Below are 22,030 nucleotides of genomic sequence, written 5' to 3'. Positions count from 1 at the left end.
CAGACACTCTAGGTGGTACGTTACTCAGTAATGTGCTGAATAGCATTTATCTGGGCCAGGCATATGGGCTAGAAGGGAGATAAAATCAGGTCAGAGCTGTTTTTACTCTCTGTCAGGAGGATATTATTCACTGTGGTGAGGATGTGTGAACCAATGACACAGGTACCAGAATTAAAGAGAACAATTTAAGTTTTCTTTGTAGTACAAGAAGGCCAAATCCAAACTAGGGATGCACTGATACCGATACCAGATCGGATATTGGGCCAATACTGACTCAAATAGCTGGATCGGGTATCGGTGACAATGGGGCCGATCTATTTAGTTCAATTCTATGTTAATACACTACACATTATATACTGGAATTTTAATTCCTGTTGAAGTTTTGACCAACTTTTTGCTGCATTAAAAAGTTTACACTTGAATTGTAATTCCTGTTGATTTTTTACCAAGTTGCTGGTGCACGATTTATTCACTTTAATAGTAAATAACAATTCGGTAAATTCATATCTATGTATTTATTTGCTATATTTTGCTTAAGTTAGTGGTTTAATTAGTGTTAAGTGTGAAAAGCAATGTCTAAATCAAGCCTGATGTTGCCTTACACATAAAAGAATGAACCCAGTCACTTCCACACAGTGAGGCATACAGCTCATTAATTAAACACTGGTATCGGATCAGTACTCTGTATCGGCCGATACCCAAAGCCCATGTATCGGTATCGGTATGGGGACTAAAAAAGTCAGATCGGTCCATCCCTAATCCAAACTAAACAGGTTCAGAACGTCTTCATGAATTTCATGAGCAATGGCAGTAAGAATAGTCCATTGTAAGAAATACTTTGCTCACCTGTTCAGGCCTAAGGCCAGGTGGTACCCAGGCGTACTCCTCCAGCGCACAGCCTGAGTCATCGTCGGAGGTGGAGCTGCGTTGAAAGCCAGAGGTCAGCTTACTGACTTTGTGCTCCATCATCAAGTCTCGCTGGCGTGCCCCGCTCTGGAAGCCAGCCGCCGACACTGCCGCACTCGCCAGGCTCATCAGACTCTCTTTTTACTGGACGGACAAAGCAAAAAAATGGGAGGATGGGGTGGAGGAAAGAGAGAATTTGGGGTTGAGGATCGGAAGAGGGGGGAGGATTGAAGTAGACAGAGAAATGAAATGTTGGTTAACAAGCCATTACATCAACCAATCCCCACATAATGCTATCCTCACTCCATCTAATCCAGTTCTATAATGTCAGAGCCACTCCACTAAATGTTAACCACCCGCTGAATCACACCATCACTGTCTCTTTCATGAGGCCCACAGCCCCCCTCAAGAGCCCATTATGGTATCGGAGCAAGCTTTTCTTGGTTCACTTCTGGTGATGAGTCGACTTCATAAAGGCACTCATAAAGAGAACTATACCCTTTCACTGCTATTGTGGTGGCAGCTAAACATGTGCCCTCCTCATGTGGCTTTTGAGGATATGGAGACCATTAGGAAATTCCCAAAGCTTCATGAGGTGACGTCCGATCTCATTATAGTGACAATAACAAGCAGTTAGCTATTCATAAATACACGGTGAATTCGGAGTTGCTTATATGTACGCCCAGCTTTGGGCAATGTTGCACAGACCTCACATTCCTTTCCTATACTGTCATTCAGTTTGCCATCGACTCCAAAGCGAGAACAACACCAGACGCTGGCTGTTAAATCTTTAGGTTTCACCTTATCTGTGGAGCTCGGTTCTGAGTGAGTCATCATTCAGCCTGCTGAGGTGCTACGTCATGCGTTGTCCCAAGAGGGGCCACCACATGGGATCTGATGCCGGCTTGATCAGTTGAGCCTGAGGTCTGTATAAACACAGGCCTGGCCTTAAGACGGGGCCACCATATGGGGAATGTCCACAAGCCTGGTCTCTCCCTTCATCTCCCCTTTTTCTTTGGACTGTCTGTTTTCCAACCTGCTGCAGTGAGTGTCTGATCATCCTTTCATCTTTTAGATGGACAGAACAATGTCAGACAGGTGAGGTAGTAGAGGGAGATGGATAGAGGGGGATGTGGATGGATGGGGGTCGACTGATACTCGGTTGGACACTGACAATGCAACAGAGGTAGACAAATAGAGCCAGGAGATCAAAGACTGGCACAGTGTTGAGCTATGTGTGTGGTGGCCATAGTCACTAATGTTTTTGACTGTATGCTGTACTGCAGTAGTAACAAAGATAGAAAAAAAATAAGCTTTGCTCGGCGCAGCGAAAAGCCGTTGTTGCACCATGCAAGCCATTGGAAATAATGGGTTTCAGAGCGTAGCGGTGCCGTTGCCGCGTTCTGTGCAAAAGGCCTATCAGACTGCATTCACACCAAATCGGGCGCTGAAAATGTCAGTCCTCCCATTCATTTGACTGTGGGTAGTGTGTTTAACCTGCAGCGGTTGCCAGAAAAAAAAATGCTGAAACAATCAGCTTTTGAAGGAACGCAACCCAACGTCTGCGGTGGCCAATCACGTAGCTGGTGATCCAGAACTGTGGAACCCAGCCATGACGGAACGAAAGACGATAATCGTCATGCAGTCACTTGCTGTTAATGGACCATTAAATGACATTCCCACAACCCTGCGCTGCAACGCCTGATTTGGTGTGAATGCAACCTTAGTTTATTAAAATTGAGCAAAAATGCATGTTATGAAATAGACTTAGAGGTTTTTTTTTGCTCTTTATGACAAAAGGAATTTGCAAAAGTTCAAGCTTGGGAAGCAAATCAATTCAAAAAACATAATCTCTTTAATCTGTTTCGGCTAATTATGAACTCACTCCTATAGGCTTGTTTTATTTCCTGTGCTACCGTTAGCTTTGCAGGAACCAAGAAGACATGGCGATGATGAATGTGTGTCCAGTTGTGGTCATCTCTCACAGGCCAAGGGGCTCTGGCTGAGATCAAATGGGAGCCCGGCCAGCGTCCAGCAGCCTGGCCCTTACACCACCTCCCACCCAGGCCTCTACCCCCTATGGCCGGCAAGGGCACAGAGGGCCGCGGAGAGACAGCTGAGAAAACCAGACACACTCGAGTGCGGCCTTTGAACACCGGCGTGACAGTAAAGGGGCCTGAAAATCTGCGCTCTCCTGGAATGATATATATGCCTGGCTGCCCCTGGGAGTGTGCAGCTCCTATGCACACATGAAGAGGGAATGCATACATTTATGCTGGAGCCTACACTGCAGGCATTAAGACACAGACTGCTGTAGGCTAAAGCTGGTCCACACGCACACATACGGCGACATAAACACCCTGTCAGAGTCCGCTGTATGCTTCTCGTTTAGCGACAACTCTCTCTGAGATAGCGGCACACCAGACCCTCCTGGGGATGATTAACTGCCTCACACACGGCATGCCAGGCGAGGCGGCTTCTGGCTATTCATATCAACTCATCTTCCTCAAGGACAAGTCCGCCCTGTGGCCTCGCCACCAACGACTGGCGTGCCCTCCTGTAGCCTGCCCAAAGACGTGATGGATAGTGGTGGCAGTGGATTCATGTGCTTTTTTTTTTACTATTGTGCCACAAAGTGTCAAGTCAGGCAGATTGGCTTATGACACGTCCCATTAAAACGCCTCTTATGTCCTGAACAATGGCGTCTTTGTGAAGGAATCCACCGAAGGCTTGTTCCATCAAGAGCCTGTTTATCTCCCTTTTTCTCCTGAAGATGTGGTGTGTTATCTCCTTATGACAGTTAAAGCCCTCAAACCCAGATAACCTGTCTTCAGATGAGAGAAGGAGGGGTGGGGGGCGAGAAAGAAGACACTCTCTTGTTCTATTCGCATCTATTGACTTGCAAATGAGACCAAAATAACGTGCAAAAATGTGGCCTTGTTTGAGAGCAGCTTGGGTTTCACTAGGGAGATATAGCTAACTATAGGCAGGTTCAGTCAGGAGCCCAGAGACTTCACAGCCTCGCATTTTTATCAGGCACAGACTCACTCATGCGCTACATTTGTTAGAAACATGTTTGCTTTCACGTGTTGGCCAAGTCTCAGTGAGGATGTCTGTCTCACACACACAGCCAAACCTGACTCACAGGAATGTCAGGCTTGAATTTAAGCCAGGCCCGCAAAGAGGAATAAAGGATGTGCACACAGCTCGGTGTGAGGCAAAGTGCCTTTCTCAAACAACCACACATCTGCTTGCATGCTAATTTTTCCTTTAGATGTCACCCAGTTAATTTCCTCCCACTTCGCCCAAAGCGCTTCCTTAACTTTTTGAATGACAGAAGCAGTGAGCCAACTAAGTTAACCATGCTCACACTGACTTGCCAACTCACTGACTCATCACTTGTGCTGGCTTTTTATCCCAACAAGGGACCTATGGTTTGTGAGTTTCATCTCCCCCCTTCTCACTGCTCCACTCCCCCCTGGCCTGCCCTCCTCCCACACTAGCCAGACCCCTGCAGTCCTGAATGTTTAACAGCCCCTCGCTCTTTTGTAAAGGTGCTTGTTAACATGGCTTTGGGAGCTGCATATCTGACTGATCTGCCCACAGAGGGCCAGAGGGTGGCGGGGGTGCTACCAGACTGAGGCTAAAATGGGGTGACTGACATGTATGAAAATGTGTCCACAAAAGAGATGACATGTAAAGTCAAGGCAGGTGAAAGCTGGAACACATGAATGGTTTTCGGTGAATGGAGATTTTGGAAACATCCCACCAGATATTGAGAATGAATGAAGTTGCCTGTGTTCAGGAAAAAAGTGCACAATGACTCCGATAGTCTATTCCAACAAGCTCTATATAACAGGAGCTCAATGAACAAGCGGGTGCAAACTTGATTCATTAAAAACCACAGAACTGTATTGCAACCTTAAAAAAGCACTGCTAACTACAGTGTAATGTTATTTATCACTTTGTGGAATACAACCCTCTCACAGGACCTCATACTGTGACCAATAAATATAGCTGTCATTGACATTTTTAAAGAGTATTCAACAACACTTAAACCAGAGTCCCCCTGAAATCCAGACACTGGAGCATTGGATTAACAACCCTTGAGAGAGTGCACAGGGAAAATAAGCAGCTTCTGGTCTGAATTACTGTCTATATTCCTCTAGGAAGTGGATGATGGACATGCACACAACCCAACACAGTGCTCTCTGTCAGTTTGGACCGGCCCAACATGTTTAACTTGGCTCCTGTGAGCTCAGCAAATGCAGGATAGGCTCTACTTGAAGAGAAAAACAAGATTTTCTGTTCAAAGTCCCTGCTTACTTGGGCTCAGACAAATCTGTTTTTATGTCAAAAGAGATATGTCTTAACTTGTAGCGTATTTATTGCTCCCTGCTGTACCCGTATACAGAAATATCTTCAAATGACAGCCTGTCAACTGTTGGCACTTAATGTGTTGTATCCCTTCTGAAAGAAGTTGAGTGATCTAATAAACTAACACCGTCAAACTGTAGGCCAGATTAGATTGGTTATACAATTAGATCCTCACACGTACAGCTAAGTAAACCAGCATTCAAGGTTAAACTTGTAATTGAATGATCCAATAAACCAACTGGTCATCATTAGATCAAGGGCTGAAATACAACACTGGGCATGGTCATTCATGGCATTTCTGTCTACAGAGGTTTTGAATCCAATGAGCTGGAAAATGCAAAGGTGGAAGCTGCATCTGACAAAAGACCCAGAGAGGAGCTCAGGTTCCTGCAGTGTTGAGGCGCTACATGGATGGAGTTTGGTCAGTTTATTGAGGCCTCCTTTCACGGCCGGGGGAGTGTTTTCCCAAGACCAAATGGATGGGGATGGGAGTGACATCCCCACGGAGATCTACACTACGGAGACCACCTGCATGCGCTGGCCAGACTGAACTAAGACGCAACAACACACACGTGCTGCTGTCACATCGCATACATCAAACACATCCCAGTAAATTCAGTTTGCAGTATAGGGGGTCTAAAATCAACTTTTTGAACACCACCTCAATGGAAAATAGTCCCTCTGGAAGCAGATTTTGACTTAAGCAAAGATCAGAAGTTGCACAAAGCTCTTATCTATATACATGTGATGTGCTGTATTTCTTGTGAATCATGCAAAATGCAGATTAATAATTAAACCACCCTCCCATTAAACTAAATAATCCAAGAAGCGTGCTTCTAGTACCTAAAGACACTATGGAAACCACCTGCATGCACTGGCCAGGCTGAAGTAAGACGCAACAACACAGATGTGCTGCCGTCACATAGCATAGGGTATAGGGGAACTAAAATCAACTCTTTGAACACCACCTCAATGAGGAAAAGTCCCTCTGAAGGCAGATTTTGACTTTAGCAAAAGGTCAGAAGTTGCACAAAGCTCCATCTATACATGTGATGTGCTGCATGTCTTGTGAACCATGCAAAACACCGATAAATAATTGACCCACCCTCCCATTAAACTAAATAATCCAAGAAATTTCATGCACATCAGAGTCAAAGAAGCTTGCTTCTATACCTAAAGACAGTTCAGGATGAGGTACAATACTTAAACATCTTCACAAGTATTTTTTCTTTCAGTCTCACAATAAACAAAAGCACATTCCTCTAAAAAAACACATCATCTTCAGTCATTTCTCTGTCGTTCTTACCTCAGCGTATAGGCCAACTCTCCTGAGGCGAACAGGAAAAAAAAAGATCTTATCACCACTATATCCAGTCCTAGATTCTCCTTCAGCCTCTGGGCTCCATATCTACTGTATATGCAAGATCCTCAGAGCTCTAGTTCCAGGACAGAAGCAGTCTCTACTAGAGCTGTCAGCCCATATCAAAGCTCAGACTGTAAAAAGCCAGTGAGATGTCTGTCTGTCTGAGTGCGTGGGAGAGAGTGTGTGAGAGGGGTGTGTGCGTGTGCGTGTACATGGAGGAGCTCAACCAGATGGTCAACCCACCCTTGCCTCTCTCACCCACCACTCCTCCTCCTCCCTCCCTCCCTCCCCCAGCCCAGCCCTCCTAAAGTCAGGCCGGCCCCTTAACCTCAGAGCAGCCAGTCACGGCGGGGTATACGGCAGAGCGAGGCGGCTCTCCTCCGCTGACCCTGCCCTCCGGCTTCAAACATATGCTTCCAAATGAGAACCACCGCTCGCTCACAGGAACTGCGCTTTTAAGTAGCACATCAGTGATGGCAGAGCTCGTTTCACCACACCGACCGCCCCGTCTCCACACCATGACATTCTTCGTTCTCCTTCCCTATCAACGGCTCCAAGATGTGGGGAAGGTGGTGAACATTAAGAGCCAGGCTTTGGTTTATCTGGCGGTTTGTCTCTCTTCTCTTCTTGCGCGTTAAAATGTAAAGTTACAGAGAGCTGTTTGCTAACTACAGCTTTATGATTACAGAGTGATTGTTGGATTCAAGTGAACAAAAGATGCTTTATTCATCCCGCTATGAAATATTGCTTCCTACCATCTACAACACCCTCCGGGCTCAGCACCACATAAGCCTCTTCCCGCTAACTGAACATGATGTCAGCAAATCTAAATGAATCCAGCTATCAGGCCTTTAATATATGATTCACAGAAGGCCCATACAAAAACATGACTGTAACCACAAAGCTGTTATTATCTGGTTAACATGGTCTGAGTGAGGGTTAACATGTCCAACTTTGTTAAGTCATGCAAAATGGAACTGTATTATGGGAATCTGTGGCGTCATACCGTAACGTAAGGTTGAACAAATTAGTTATAAGAATATAAAATAGATATTGTACTTGAATAGATATATTGTCATATAGTCACTGAGTTGACCATCGTGCTATAGAAACATCATGACATTCAGTTCATAGCTTAAACTATTAATCCATTAATTGATTTTGATGATAGGTTAATCATTTTAGTCATTTTTAAGGGAAAAAATAATTGGTTAAATTCTCTTAAATGTGATGATCTGCTGCTTTTCTTTGTTTTCTATGATAGTTAACTGAATATCTGTGTGTTTTTGATTGTGGTTCAGACACAACAAGCTATTTGAATGTGCCAACTTGGGCTCTGGAAACTTGTATCGGGCATGTTTAGTTGCAGCTCCAATTCAGTTTTCACATCCCAAACATGAAAAACCAGAATATTCAACGTCTATTGAAACAAACCTAAAAAAAAAAACATCAAAAGAGATCAACACTTCATGTTGTGTATTGGCTTATATCCAAGCTTTCTGTTTGCCTTCATCATGTCCAGGCAGGACAGAAACTAAAGTTATAAACGTGTTCTATAAAACCCAAAATGTACATATCCGCCTGTCCAGTGAAACTCCCTGGGACGCCGTTGACCTCTGCCTCTCCTTCACCTCTGCAGGAATGTCAGAGCGTGATTCTTTTCCTGTTGCCTCAGAAAACAAAAGTGACCGGATCAGTTTAAACTCTGGGCAGCTGCACCTTTTGCATGTTTTTGTGGCTGTTTGGCTGCAATGTCAAAGTGTTACTCTCAAAAAGGACAAGTTTTGTATTGTTCAGAAGTGAACTAAAAAGTTCTTCTATGCGTTCCAACACAAGGGTTAACGTACTTTAAGACTGTAAAACAAAGCAACAGAGCATTTTTACTAGGCAGCAAGGAATCTATTAAACAGCTAGAATTGCTTTCTTTATTAACAATTTAGAAGCTGTTTAATTTTGTGGAGATGACGTCAGGATGTAATGCGGTGAACTCAAACACATGCGCGAAGCATTTACTGTGGGGTGTATAACTGGGGCTGATATAACAGGGTTCACAGGGGTCACTACTGTTATGCAGCAGAAGCAGTGACACACTTTGAAACATGTATCTTCACATGGCACTTAAATGGAACAAGGACTACAGGATATTTAATTTACATGAACAATTCTGCCAATGATTGGCTCATTTAAGACTAATCCACAGTATATTTGAAAGTAGTTTGATGCAAAGTGGCACACCTTTGCATGACTGACAGCATGCGACTCTGCTCACCCACACACCTCACACCATTATGTGTTAAAATATCACAGCGTGGGTGGTGAATGGTGGCTGTCATTTCAATGTAATTTAAATTAAAAAAATAGCAGCTTGATGAAAGTGAGATAAGTTTTATCCAAACCAGGAAAAGATGATTGAATAGATTGATATTAGGGGCTTACACACAAATATTATTGTGTGCCTGCATGGTGCATGTACCGTAGGTGTTAATGTGTGTGTGGACAAAGCCATTGTAGCAGCCAAGGCCAGGGAGGAGAGCCACCTTTTCACAGCAGACCTCAGGCCTTTGTGCCGGTCCAAATGACTCTGCACCCTGCTCCATTAGCAAGTCTTAGAGGGGAGGGACAACACAGCATCCTGCCTTTGGGGGGGCATTCATGAAATGCAAAGCTGAGATGGTAAAGTCATCTGGACAAAAGTTGTAGAGCCTATTCAGCAAAGCCAGTATGAGCAAACAGATTTTGTCTAATTCCCTTACAATGTAGAAATGAATCAACTTTTTATTCAATGCAAGATTTTTTTGCCACATTTGAACCTAAAGGAAACAATCCCCCTCAGTTTCTTCTCATTTCAAAGTTGCAAGTTTTGAAGTAAGTTCAGTTTAAAAGTTTAAATGAGGGGACATCTTACAGTGAAATTGCAAAAGAGAATCAGTGGCCTTTGACAATGAACTTATAGGTGTGGGCGACTATTTAAATGCATCCTGCGTCAGAATAGCAAGATCCCGAGTCTCATTCTGACATCGCACAAGTCTATAGTTAGAGGTAGCTGGCCACACAGTTCAAGGTTCGCCTCAGATGGTTGAATAATATAAAGTTGGACAAGTCATGCATCCCTGACCTTTGACCTAAGGGAGCACCAGATGACCCATAAATCTATGGCCTCAGGGCTTTACAGCCCATTCCCCTGTCATAGCCACAACGACCTGAACAGCACCTCACACCTGGTCTGCACCTTCTCACCGCTGTAAAAAGAAGTAAAAACGAAACGCCCCGTGCTAGCGGCAAGGTAGTCCATGACCAGCATGCCCTGACAATGACAGGACAGAGATGATCGTCATCAGAACCAACGCCCAACGATAAAGCCACATTCTTCTCCGGTCCAAACACGTCCTTGAAAAAGGGGACCCGTAAAACAAAGACGCTGTATCTCACAGTAAGCATGAGATCCCTGTCTGAAACAAAGATGGACAACAGCATGAATTAAAGTCTTAAGTAACCTGTTTAAACAAAACTAATTTGAGTCCCAAGCAATGCCATAAATTGGGGTGCCAAAGAGGGCAAAGGGAAGGTCAGTCTCTAACTCACCGTCATTGATGACCATTGTTGAGAGCAGCTCTCACTGGTGTGTGAGCTACCTTATAAAAAGTAGGCATTCTCAAGGTTTAAATGACTTGCCAACGGGTATTAGCAGGACACAGGCCCAACAAAAGCCCCAGTTATAAAGGCCAATAAAACCCTATCACTCTACTGTAACAACAATCCCTTTTACGCCTTGAAAGAGGGAGGAAAAGGTCAACTGGTGGAGCAGTCAGCGCATTGATATTGACTTAGCTAGATTGGCGCTGACAAACTCAGGTCAGACTGTGGGCTTGTTAGCCCTATAACCCTCACATAACCCCTTTTACTGTTTCACTCTGACACGTTGGAGGCAGCTGAGGGCAAAGCTTAGATCTGAGCTTTGTAAAAAAAAAAATTAAAGAGAAATATCTTCTCACTTGACACTTGACCTCGCTAAAGATCATGTGGTTGAGCGCTGACTAGGAAGAATCAAAATGGAAAAAAGGACAGGATTCAAGATTTATTGGACTAAATTACTTCTGAACTTTTCAACTCTATAAAAAAATATGATTTCCTGACTTGCCAAACGGCAACAAAAAAGGTCACAATACTTAAATCCTGAGTTTATAACCAAGCTGTCTGTGTTCGATTATTAGATTACAGCATGTAATGCTATTGTATAAAACCAACAACGTAATACTTGTTAAGTCGATGATGTCAGTTCGGCCCTGACTTCATGGAAGCAATCTATGAACATATTACCCATTGATTTCTGCTTTATTTAATTTGCTGTAACCTTGTTGTGTCATGCATGATGTAATGCAATTTGGATGTCCAGTTTCCACTTGTTAATACATGACATAACACATCTCTGCTGAACAAAGCCCGGTGTCAGCACGCACTGGTTGTGTCTTCACTTTATCAAAAGTACACCGCTTCGCCAAACATCGCAGAGATGTACGATTGGGACGGCTCATATTTCACCCTCAATTTGACACCCTCTCACCTAGTTGTAAAAGCCGGACCTCATTGGGAACAATGGGAAGTGGAGCGACAGAGCTCCTGGGGCTGTTAAAGGGAGGAAGCCCCTTTATTTGAGGACACTATAACTCAACAAAAGCCTGTGGCTGTCTGCACACAGAGTGGGCCGAGGATGAATGGGCTGCTCTTACACTGCTCACTCGCACCGACAAAAGCACTGGATCAGCAAAAGGGGCGAAAGATGTCATGTGTGGTCTCCGTGGACAAACTGAGAATATATCTCCAAGAAGAGGCGATTTGAATACCCTCTGACTCCAAAGAGAAGGCTACTATATTTTCACTCTCCAGACTCACTTAGAGGTCTGAATCAAGAGTATGAAATCAAACATTTCCTCTAAAACAAATAATGATGGTTGTAATATGATGGCTCTTCCTATATATACAGTTACATTTATATATTCTGACACACATATTTGTAAAAATTAAAAAATGTTTTGGTCAGGTGTGTCTTTTTTCCAGGAGAAGGGTGTTTTAAACCCAATTATTGTACATGTATTCAATATTTCTTCTTTCCTTTTTCCTCTACCTTAATGTAATGTAATATGTTTGAACACAGGTGATGGATTTTCTGATATATGTGAGGATAAATATGACATAATGTTTATAAATAACATTGATATGTAGAATTGCATGTAGCTTTTGTACTGTTTTTATGTACTTTATCAAAATGTGTTTATCACGCTGGTGTGTTGGGTGAACTACACCTGCCATCATTGAGCTTGTTTGCCTATTGGTGTGCTTTACGTATAAATATGGGTGTGGTTTCCACTTTTTCAAACACTGACCTACGATATAGGCAGGATCGAAACGTAGTCAATTAAAATATTGTGGCATGGAGTAGTTTGCAGGCGTTACCTTTTTCCAAACTGAGAATCTGTTTCAATCCAATCTGTTTTCACCATCATTTTTTTTATTTCTTCAATGAAACTTTAAAATTTCCCACATGACCAGGGAGACCGTCAGGTTTTCCATGCCTCCACATGTGAAACGGTTTGATCACTCCTGTTGAAACAGCATCCTGTCAATAACTGGGTTCAACACTTGCGACCTTCAAGACTTCACAACATTTTTAGCTTATGACCTCACACTTCCAGAAAGACTAACTCACACATCACACATCTGGGCTTTTTTCTCCTCACCTTTCCCTCGAAGTTCAACAGTATATCCTTCACATGGCAAGAAAACTATTTCCTGTGTGTTTCCAGCCCCGGGCTCAAACGGACACATGAATGAGGCCGCCGTAACAAAACAGGCAATACTCGGGGTACTGAGTGCTATGAGCAAGTCGTCGTAGAAGGAGAGGATGCAGGGTTTTTTTAAAGGAAGAGAAAGTTGGCAATTCCCACACGTGGAAGCATTTTCCTGAGCCGCACGGCTTCAAAAGGCAAACCATGGAATCCAACAATACTCTGAAACGGTTAAGAGCTGCTCAGTCAGGATCCCACTAATGATTAACATTCCTGGAGAAACACTCCGGTACAGTCTTTTTAGAGCGTTCTAATTAAACACATGCTCCAGTGCCACAGCACAGAGGGAACTCTGACGGCCCAGAGCGGGGATGCTTCTTTCCAGCTCTGCTTAATTGGACACAATTTAAGTCATTAAGGTGGTAGTAAAAACAGCAGAAAGAGCCGAGGAGAAGCCCAATGATCTCCCCTGTAAGGCTCCCTGTAGCTCTGATGTTGTTGACCCTTTCACCTTCTCCTGTGACTCACATTCAAAAGAGAAAAAAATTCTAGACCTACGGTCACATTATGAGATGTCCGACTGGAGATTTAGTCTTGTTGGACTTTGAGAATTTATCGATGCTGGTTTTATACGTGTGTCTAATGTATTCACATTTCTAAAGAGGGCAAAGAGGTTACGTGGTTGGAGGTCTTGCATCTTGGGAGGTAAACGTATATCTGATTATCTGTGCATCTGTTTGCCACATTGAGTCTCTGCGTTCTTCGTGGCTTCGACGTATATTTTTTTGACACTTTTGATATATTGTCTATAGATGAATTGGTGAGACAATCGTTTTGCAGTCGTAAATAAGTGATTGGGTGGGTATCGCGTTCAGATTTGGCTCCCCTTCCTAAGTCACATGCAGGCTCATTATAATATATCACCCACAGCTTGAGAACTATCTTTGCAAAGATGCACCATATTTTTCTCACAAGCCAATCAGAGCAGCCTGGCCTTTTTCAGGAGGGGGGCTTAAAGAGACAGGCGCCAAAACGAGCATTTCAGACGGCGGGTGAATACAGGTATATTCGGACAGACAGTATGAGAAAAATCATGTGTTTTTTTAACATTAAAGCATGTAAACATGTTCTGGTAGAAACTCAAAATACAAGTGTGAAGCTGAAAATGAGCATGACATGTCCCCTATAAGTGTTTAAGGCGCTGACCAATCGCAACCGCTCCAATTTGACTCTCATTGCACATTGTTGCATGTCATTTCTCACATTTCTCACCCCGCATTTCCTTTCTGCTCTCTACAAGTATCTACTGTCTAATAATAGCATTAAAAATGCTCAAAAAATGAAATAAAGAAGAAGAACGTGTGCAGTATATGCATGGTCATAAGTGTCCATATAAAAAAATAAAAAAATAAATAAAAAAAACTAACCTAGGGATGCATTTATCCAACTTTTCAACAGCAATGCTGATACCAATTCAAATACCTCAACTCAGTGTATCTGCTGAATACAAAGTATCCAATATCCAATACCAGTGCTTTAAATTCTGCATACCTTACTGCATGGGATTATTTTATTTAACTCTTTTATTTGTATGTAAAATAACAGGAGGCCAGGGATAGCTGTGACACTATAAGCTATATAATAATAATATTACAAAGAAACTGCATTTAATGTGAATAGTTCACATCATACCAGATCAGTACCAGAGTACAGAAGCTTGTCTGTGGAAGATAAACTGAGTGTGCATGTTATGCACTGTATGTGTGTGTATTCAGGTCTAGTGAGATCCAATCTGAAGCCCTCGGGAGGCCTCACTCAGTTTAGCAGATATACAGGGCAGGCCAGACATGGGGTCATTAGTGCCTGGGATCTATGTGTGTGTGTGTGTGTGTGTTGGCACAATGTATGTGTGCCATGGAAAATGGGACCCAACTGGCTGCCTTATCACCCCCCAATTAAGGATAGCAGTCCTCCAGGGCATAGCTTATTCTTAGAAACCTCACATGTAATGCGCCTGTTTCTGTCAGCATCAGTGTGTTATTTTTGGAGCAGCTAATACTGAGGTCACTAATGGCACCAAACCATTTTCAGCATCCTGGGCCAGCATAAAGGAACATGTGACAGAGTGGGCACACACGCTGTGAGCGTAATAGCCCTTTCCATAAAATCTGAGATGCCTTTTCTTCAAGTTTTTATTCCTTCACAACATCATAAAACCAAAAATGGTCAAGTGTGTGTGACGCACAGATGTACACATCTGGTGGAGCCACTGCTCGTTTTCTTTGGGAGCCCAGCCCCTAACAGGAAGACAGTGCGAGCATAGCAAACAAAAGCCCGGCTCTTTGAACCGGCCTCTCACTAGGAGCCGCCGTCAGGTTGTTGTGGCCAAACGAACTATTTCTGTGTCAGCTCAGTGGGCCCATTGTGGGCCTCAGGCTGCTGCTCTGCAAGACATGTCCTCAGTTGGCCTCTGTCAATATTGACCCATCTGCATGTCATCCCACAACATCGACCTTTACTGTGATGTATTTCCAACTGATAATAATACATTCCCTCCCTCTGTGTGAAGACATGACTTAGATCATAAAGTAGCAAATGCTAATCATAAAACTTAATAATAGCAGTCAAAACTCGCAGAAAGTTTGAGAGAGTGGAGGTGGAAGAAATCATTTCACGGTCCCTCTGACTTTCAACGTTGCAAACAAATTGACAAATGCAATCAAATATAGCATTTGAATACAATGTTATATTGTTATAAGTCAGTGTTGTAGTCTTTGAGATCGTTTTTGGTCTCTAGACCACTTTCTGAAGGTCTCGGTCTCGGAATTGATCGTATTTTCACTCAATCTTGTCTCCGTCTCAGACAAAGAGGACTCTGGATTTTATTTCAAGACCAGTCAAGACCATAACTGCAGGGATATCACTAAATTGTTATATATAGCCTATATGTGGCAATAGAAGAGGTGAATGAAGAGGAATTTTCATTTGTTTTCTGTGGGTGTTTTTATGGGAATGTGGATCTTTCAGATCAATTTGAGGAACGTGCGGCTGCCTATGGTTTGCATGTTCCACATTTTATTGTGTGTGTCATCCAGTGTGGGACTCACACTGGTCTGGTCTTGACTTGGTCTCGGTTTAAGTGGTCTTGACTACAACACTGCTTCAAGTACCGAAGTGGGTACATCTTGGTCAGGGGTGGATATTGCTTCAATTTTATTGATCCCAGATTATCAAATCTAGTTTTCTAGCTCTATGCCCTATGGTACATACTAGTTCTCCTCAGATACCAAAATATGATAGAATATGTTGAAAGCAAAAATGCTTTATCTTGAGCTGATTTAGCTGACCTTGCACTATTTGAATGTTTGCTGTTTTTCACTTTTTATCTTTACTTGAGTTATAAATACTAACATTAGTTGATTTCGGGGCGATAAGACTACAACTGGAGACATCAAAAACACGGCATTCTTATATCTTGCATTCGTAACTGCATACTCATGTTAGACGGCCTCCCTTCTTTGTAGGTCTACCCCCTCTTAGTCGAGTAGTCATTTTTTTTATGCTTTTTTCATGCTGAATTATTTCCAACAAACTTATGAGCACATCTCTGTGAAACACAGGCTAAAAAGTGGTGCTTCTGTGTGATTCTTGTGAGTGTGTAATGTGAGGAAACTCTGTTTTACAGATCTATTGATTAAATCAACTAATCGATTAGTCAACAAAATCGGGTGTTAGTCGACTAAGAACTTCTTTTGTCTTTAAGACGGTTGTGATACATGCAAAGAAGTAGTGCTGACCTTGACCAGAGCATTAAAGTATGCATAATGTAGATTGACTCACAGTAGGTCCAAACTTCATTTTGAGCAATTGATCAGCCGAATCACAACACGTGTTATAAATCTCCAGGCAGCTTCACTTCCGAACCTGTTCTTGATATCCAACCCTGTCAATGTGCAACACTGGAGCAAAACTAATTCAATGCTTGAGATGAAATAGGAAGGGGTCTAGTGTTTCATTATGAATGTAAAGCCTGTTCTGTACATATCTGGTGGTATACAGAGTACTCGCTATTCTTGGATGTAAGATCCCGTTCAGGAATTATCTTTGAATTAGCTCACATGAAAAACTCCCCCATTGAAAACAAAGAAAAGGAAGAAGCGGCAGTTTAAATCTTTTCCCGAGAGAGCCGTTAGGGGGATAAGGTATTGATTTATTGCTTTGTGTTCCTTTTAATCTTCTTATGATGTATTTTAGGAGACAATTTAAAAGACTTTTTATGAATTATAAACCCAGCACTGTGTGATTTGGGAATACGGCCAAACTCTTGTATGCATACATTTGTTTCCAAACCTAATTAATGGCGTAGTAAAATATGACAGGATGAAAGTTTTAACGAGGAATATTCTGGCAGACATCCAGCGACTGTCCCCACTGTCTGTAACTGTAACCTTTCTGAAGAAATCTCAGGAAATAGCTTTGTTGTCAGTCCAAAATCCCCTGCCCTGCAGAGTCCATTTTTAAACCCTGCTGACCTTTTCCATATCATCCACGCTCACTGACTCCGCCCCTGTGACAATGCCAACAGGGAAGGAGGAACGAGAGCCACAGGAAGGGCAGGGGGTGTGTGTTTTGCATATTTCCAGCCGTGGGCCCGGAAAGCTTTGACTGAATCCCCTGTTGTGTGCCGGGGGAAATGAGCTGGGCTTTTTAATGACTATCTCAGGGTAATATGTTTTCTTTTGCTTCTAGCCCTTGATGCTGTGATTGCTTGGATGGATCCCTATAGATGTGGAGGACAAACATGCCGTCCTGCAGGCGGCCACGTCAGGTTGGGTCAGATGAATTTTCCAAAAACTACATCTCTACATCTGTTATCCCCTTTATCAAAGACAGACATGCTGATAATAACCAGTTTTGTATCGCTGGCTGCACCGTTGGTTATTATTATGCAGTGGTTATTATTATGCAGTGTTCATCCAGAGAGCTGAGCATCATGCCTATACATGGTGGTGATAACGAAACATGTGTGTAACGCATGACTTTCATCATCGTGGTGGTCTGATGGTTAGTCCCGCAATTATGCCGTGTGGTTACCAGAGATCTGCCGGGGCATTAAACTCCAGTGTGAGAGCCAAACCCGTTTCCATCTAACATCATCCTGCAGCGCCTAATAAACACAGTTGTGCCTGGAGGCGCTACATCACGAGCTACCTTTAATCACTAAGCATGTGGATCCAATGTGTGCCACTGCTGCAGGCGCTCATATATGATGCTGTTTGAAAGTTACAGGAGGAGTAACTTTACGGCACAGACAGCCGCATCCACATCCCAAACTCTACAACCACAAGCAGCGTAACAGTGCCCCTAAATCTGACCATCCGGGCCACCGTCCGTTCAGCCGGGGCCCCAGTGATCACAGATTCAGGGACCACCGGCGTTTAAACAAGCCATATTTCATCCAGCCTCCTGCCAACCTACCACAAACAGTTTACAGTCAATGCGCTCTGCTCCTTGGAGTTTGTCTATGGCAACCCAACTCCGTGCCACATCTCCCCGTCCAGAGCCATGAAGGACTGGCCTCCTCTGACAGCTCCTCACAACACACGGCCCTGTCCCCGCTCTGCTTTTAGCCCACGCTGCGGTGAGCTGGACCACGTCTGGGGATAAAAGGCTGCCAGAATGTTTGGCTTGCAGGCGATTTACACGGACGCGAGGGTGATTCATTCTAGCTTTGCACAAACAGGCCTCTGTGTACATTTCACTGGTACCGGGCTTTTAAATCAACAGTGGGAGACGTATACACACGGGCACTGGGACGTCCATTCTGCTCATTTACACTCAGCTGGGTGTCTGTCTGTAGGTGTCGGAGAGTGTACGCGTGTGTGGCAGCCATACACACATATAGGTGACCACTTTGTCTCTGTCCATCTGCTTCTCTCAGACAAACACACACACCACGACATGCCCCACTGTTTATGTCTGAGACAGGCTTCATGTCTGCGATTTGTCTCCCGATTTGTCTCCACCTCCACCACTCTCGCTGTACACTCATTCAATGGCACACAAGTGTGCTAATGTTATAGCTTCTCTAGTTGAATGGTGCATTATGAGGTGCTCATACAAAAAAGCAGGCCTTTCTGCTGCTGAGTCTTAAATCCTCCAGTCTATATTACGCACTTTGGTGCTCAAATAAACCATCAACATATTGCACATTTATTAAGCGAGCACTCGTAAAACATCAAGTTGGCAGAGGAGGATCAGAAATGTTTCTTTCTGCCCTGTCCAAGAAAGTATGATTTTTTTATTTCCCTCTTGCGTTCACACACAAATCGAGAACAAAAATGCTTTTAAAGTCTTTTGATTCTATTAGTGGTGCCTTTGATTCACTTCGAGGCTTTTGGAAATGAGACGTGAACGAGCGCCATGTTTCATGTGGAGCTGCCCCAAAAACTTGTAAATCATTTAGTCTATAAATAACTTGATATTCACAGAGAATTTCTCACCTGCAGCAGAAACACTGAAAGTAAAAGCTCAGCTAACGTCTCCCATAACACAAGCCTCGCCTGCTAGATCATCGAAACATTTAACAACTGCAGCTGTGAAGCACGAGGCCCAGATCTCAGCACATAAACAGTGGGTTGTTTCATCCAATAACATTTACAGTAGATTTCTGCTTTAGATGCTGGGTCTCAGTAGGCCATCATTTTGTATTTGTCAGTACTTACTATGATAAGAGTTTAAATAAAAGAAAAAGGTGTTAAACAGCTGTCCTCATCTCACACAAAACCTCACAGTTTTTTTTTTGGAAAGACAAAGCTACTGATGAGTTTGTGTGTCTCCAAGGCAGCGAAGGCGTCAGCCTCTATTCTAGCCACTAGGTGACACCACCACCTTGGTTCTGTGCTCCCTGTATCTCTGTCCACAACACTCACTCTGAGTATTTCTTTCTTTACCCTCTTAGTTTACTGGCTGCTCTTCAAAGGAAAAATGAATATATCAGTGATAGGGTGGCTAAAAGTGCTGTAATCATGGATGGAAGTGACCACGTTTCAAAACACCTTTTGGTGCAATTACAGCAAGATTTTGACCCGGTGCGTTACACTTTGAAGTGCTGACATTGTGCAGAACCTGCAGTTGCTCCTTTGTACTGTCAAAGAGCTCCAAGGTATAATTCAATTCATTTAAATCCATTTTGTGTTGTCCTGCAATACCTCAAATCACTTCCGCAATCTAACCAACGTGTCCAAATAAAGACCATGGCATCTCCTCTCACCTATAGCTGTCAACTGTGAACTGTGCTGGGATCAGCAGCAGCGCTCTGTTTTTGTCAGCTGTGGCCATAGTGACAGATTTCAGGCCAGTCTGACTCTCGGTCTGAGCCAAGTGGGTCCGTCATTCTGTCAGCCCCCCAAGAGGGCATGCACGGGACTTAATGGCTTATGGTGATGTTTACTGTGCTCCAACGAGAGCTAAACATTATCTTAGACAGCCTTGGTTAAATATAACGGCGACTGCTCTCCTGCGTCTTGTAGGTTTAACACTTTTTTTTGTATCGCAGCTGAGAATGGAAATGTTTGAAACTTGAGTGTGTGTCATTGTCCTCCAAAGGAAACCCTTTATGGCATGTTTAGCTCTGTGAGAGGTCCGCAAGGAGGGATGAATTCACTCAAGCAGCGTGCAGGGTTATTTTTATTTAAAGAGCTGACTGCACTGCAAAAATCTCCACCCTAATAAGTCTTTTATGGGCTCATGCTCAGTCTTAAAACCAGTTTCAGCTTTTTAAATCTAGAAACAAAAGCAGAATAGTGAGGATCACACTATCAGGGGGGGATGAAACCTGACTAAAGAAGTTGATTTCTAGTATATACAAGTTTGCCAGATGTATTCTCTTATTTTAATAAACAGTTCAGGGCTGAATCTTCGATTGCATTTTTTTGTGCAGATGTTTTTTGGGCCGTTCCCACCTTCTTCATCATGGTTGGAAGAGAAGAAGAAAGAGAGAGAGTGACTTCTCGTACTGTATTGTGTGTGACCACATTCTTCCTCACTCAACAGCACTCTTGACAGCTATGGAGCCCTGTAGTGGCGGACAAGCAGCGGTCACCAAGTGGCGACCAGTTGTCACCCAAAGTGACAGGCGACAGCTGAGTCCATACATCTGGAGGCCCTTGGGACTCCACACTTCCACACTTCCACACTTCTCTCTGACCCAAAGTTTTGAGAGAAAATGAGGTTACAACACAGGGAAAGTAAAGTGTGGTTGTGTAAAAGCGCAAAGCAACTATTGGAGTTATTGGGAAATTAAAAAGGCAGTTTGACAAAAATATACAAATATAATTACTGCAGCCAACAAAAGATTATATAACATTCTTACATTTGCTGCTAGAAAAAATATATTACTACAGTGGATCAGTGATAAGAAACCCTCTGTTCAAGGCTGGTGAAAAGTGATACTTGAGATGGTTCCTTTTGAATATCTCATAAATATTCTACATGCCAAAGTAGATCAGTTCCTCAATATTTGGCAGCACCTATCTGAATTATATTGGACCTGATCTCTCTTCCATTATCTGACAAGGAGTCTCCTGATCATGAATTCATATATCCTGTGACTTCCCTGCACTATGGACTATTTCCTATGACCTCCTATATACATTTTTCTTTCTTATCTGAGCTGTACCAGTGTTTGTTGTTGTTTTATTGTGTTTGTGAAAATAAGAAAACCCAATAAACATATTAATGAAAAAAGGCAGTTTGATGACTGGGGCTGACACAAAGTGATCTCTGTAGCGTGTCAATTCAACTGATGGAAGTTGGGAGTGTTTGGTTGATGAAAACCACACAATTAAGGTCGAATTCTCCCTATTTTCTTTTTACCACTGCATCATTTTTACGCATTTTCATTGCGTAAAAAAACAAATAGACTGGTGCACTCTTAGGTATAGAGAAAGAGTTTAAAAACTGCACAGACTCTTGAACTTAAAAGTCCAAAAAAACAACTGTTAAAACACAATAAACTGACTTTGGTCCACTCACCTCCAAAGCGTTCAGTCGCAGTAAACCGAGTATCCAGAAGAACCCAAGTGAGAGAAGCGACTCACGCTGCGTCTCATTGGCATTTATAAGATGAAAAGTCCAGAGATGGTGCACCCACTGTGCTGCAGAGCTGAACCCAGAGCTGTGCAAAGCGATAAGCAAAAACTCCAGATACTGACTGCATTGGAGAGGAGAGAGAGAGAGAGAAAGAGAGAGAGAGAGAGACTGGTCTGACTTCAGCACGCTGTCAACACATCTCAGTCATTACAGCAGCGCACTATGGTGCACTATGGTGCTCCTCTCAGCAGTCACAGTGAAATGACATTAGCGTTGCTCTCTCTGCCTATTGGCTCAAACCAGCAGCCCCCACCAACCAACCCTGCAGAGACGCACCAGTCTGGAGCACTAGTGGACAAAACGCTCCTGTGAGTTTTTAACTCCTGCTGCTGCTGCTGCTGCTGCAATGGGGAGTTGAAGAGGTGTTTGCGTAGTTTAAGTACTTGAAAACTACTAAGTGAGTTAATCTCCCTCTTGTTGCCTTTACCTGCAGGCTGCCTTTACCTTT

General features: G+C 43.3%; 1 protein-coding gene across 2 annotated transcripts in view; it reads right to left on the bottom strand.

Annotated features, from left to right (window-relative positions):
- Positions 1–21,761, bottom strand: part of LOC141765973 (prickle-like protein 1) — a 28,683-nt gene extending 6,922 nt beyond the window's left edge. The window contains exons 1-2 of one of the 2 annotated variants that reach the window (XM_074632359.1): positions 21,466–21,761; positions 847–1,050 (exon numbers count right to left, since the gene is read on the bottom strand). In XM_074632359.1, coding sequence (XP_074488460.1) covers positions 847–1,035 — 189 coding nt within the window. In that variant the 5' untranslated portion in view covers positions 1,036–1,050; positions 21,466–21,761. Of the gene's footprint in view, positions 1–846; positions 1,051–6,589; positions 6,727–21,465 lie in introns of those variants that run through there. The other variant, XM_074632360.1, reaches the window with a different exon arrangement.
- Between the last annotated feature and the right edge of the window lie 269 nt (positions 21,762–22,030).

This window comes from Sebastes fasciatus, chromosome 4 (assembly GCF_043250625.1).
Source record: "Sebastes fasciatus isolate fSebFas1 chromosome 4, fSebFas1.pri, whole genome shotgun sequence".
Lineage (NCBI taxonomy): Eukaryota > Metazoa > Chordata > Actinopteri > Perciformes > Sebastidae > Sebastes > Sebastes fasciatus.
This window is presented reverse-complemented; position numbering and strand designations above follow the sequence as displayed.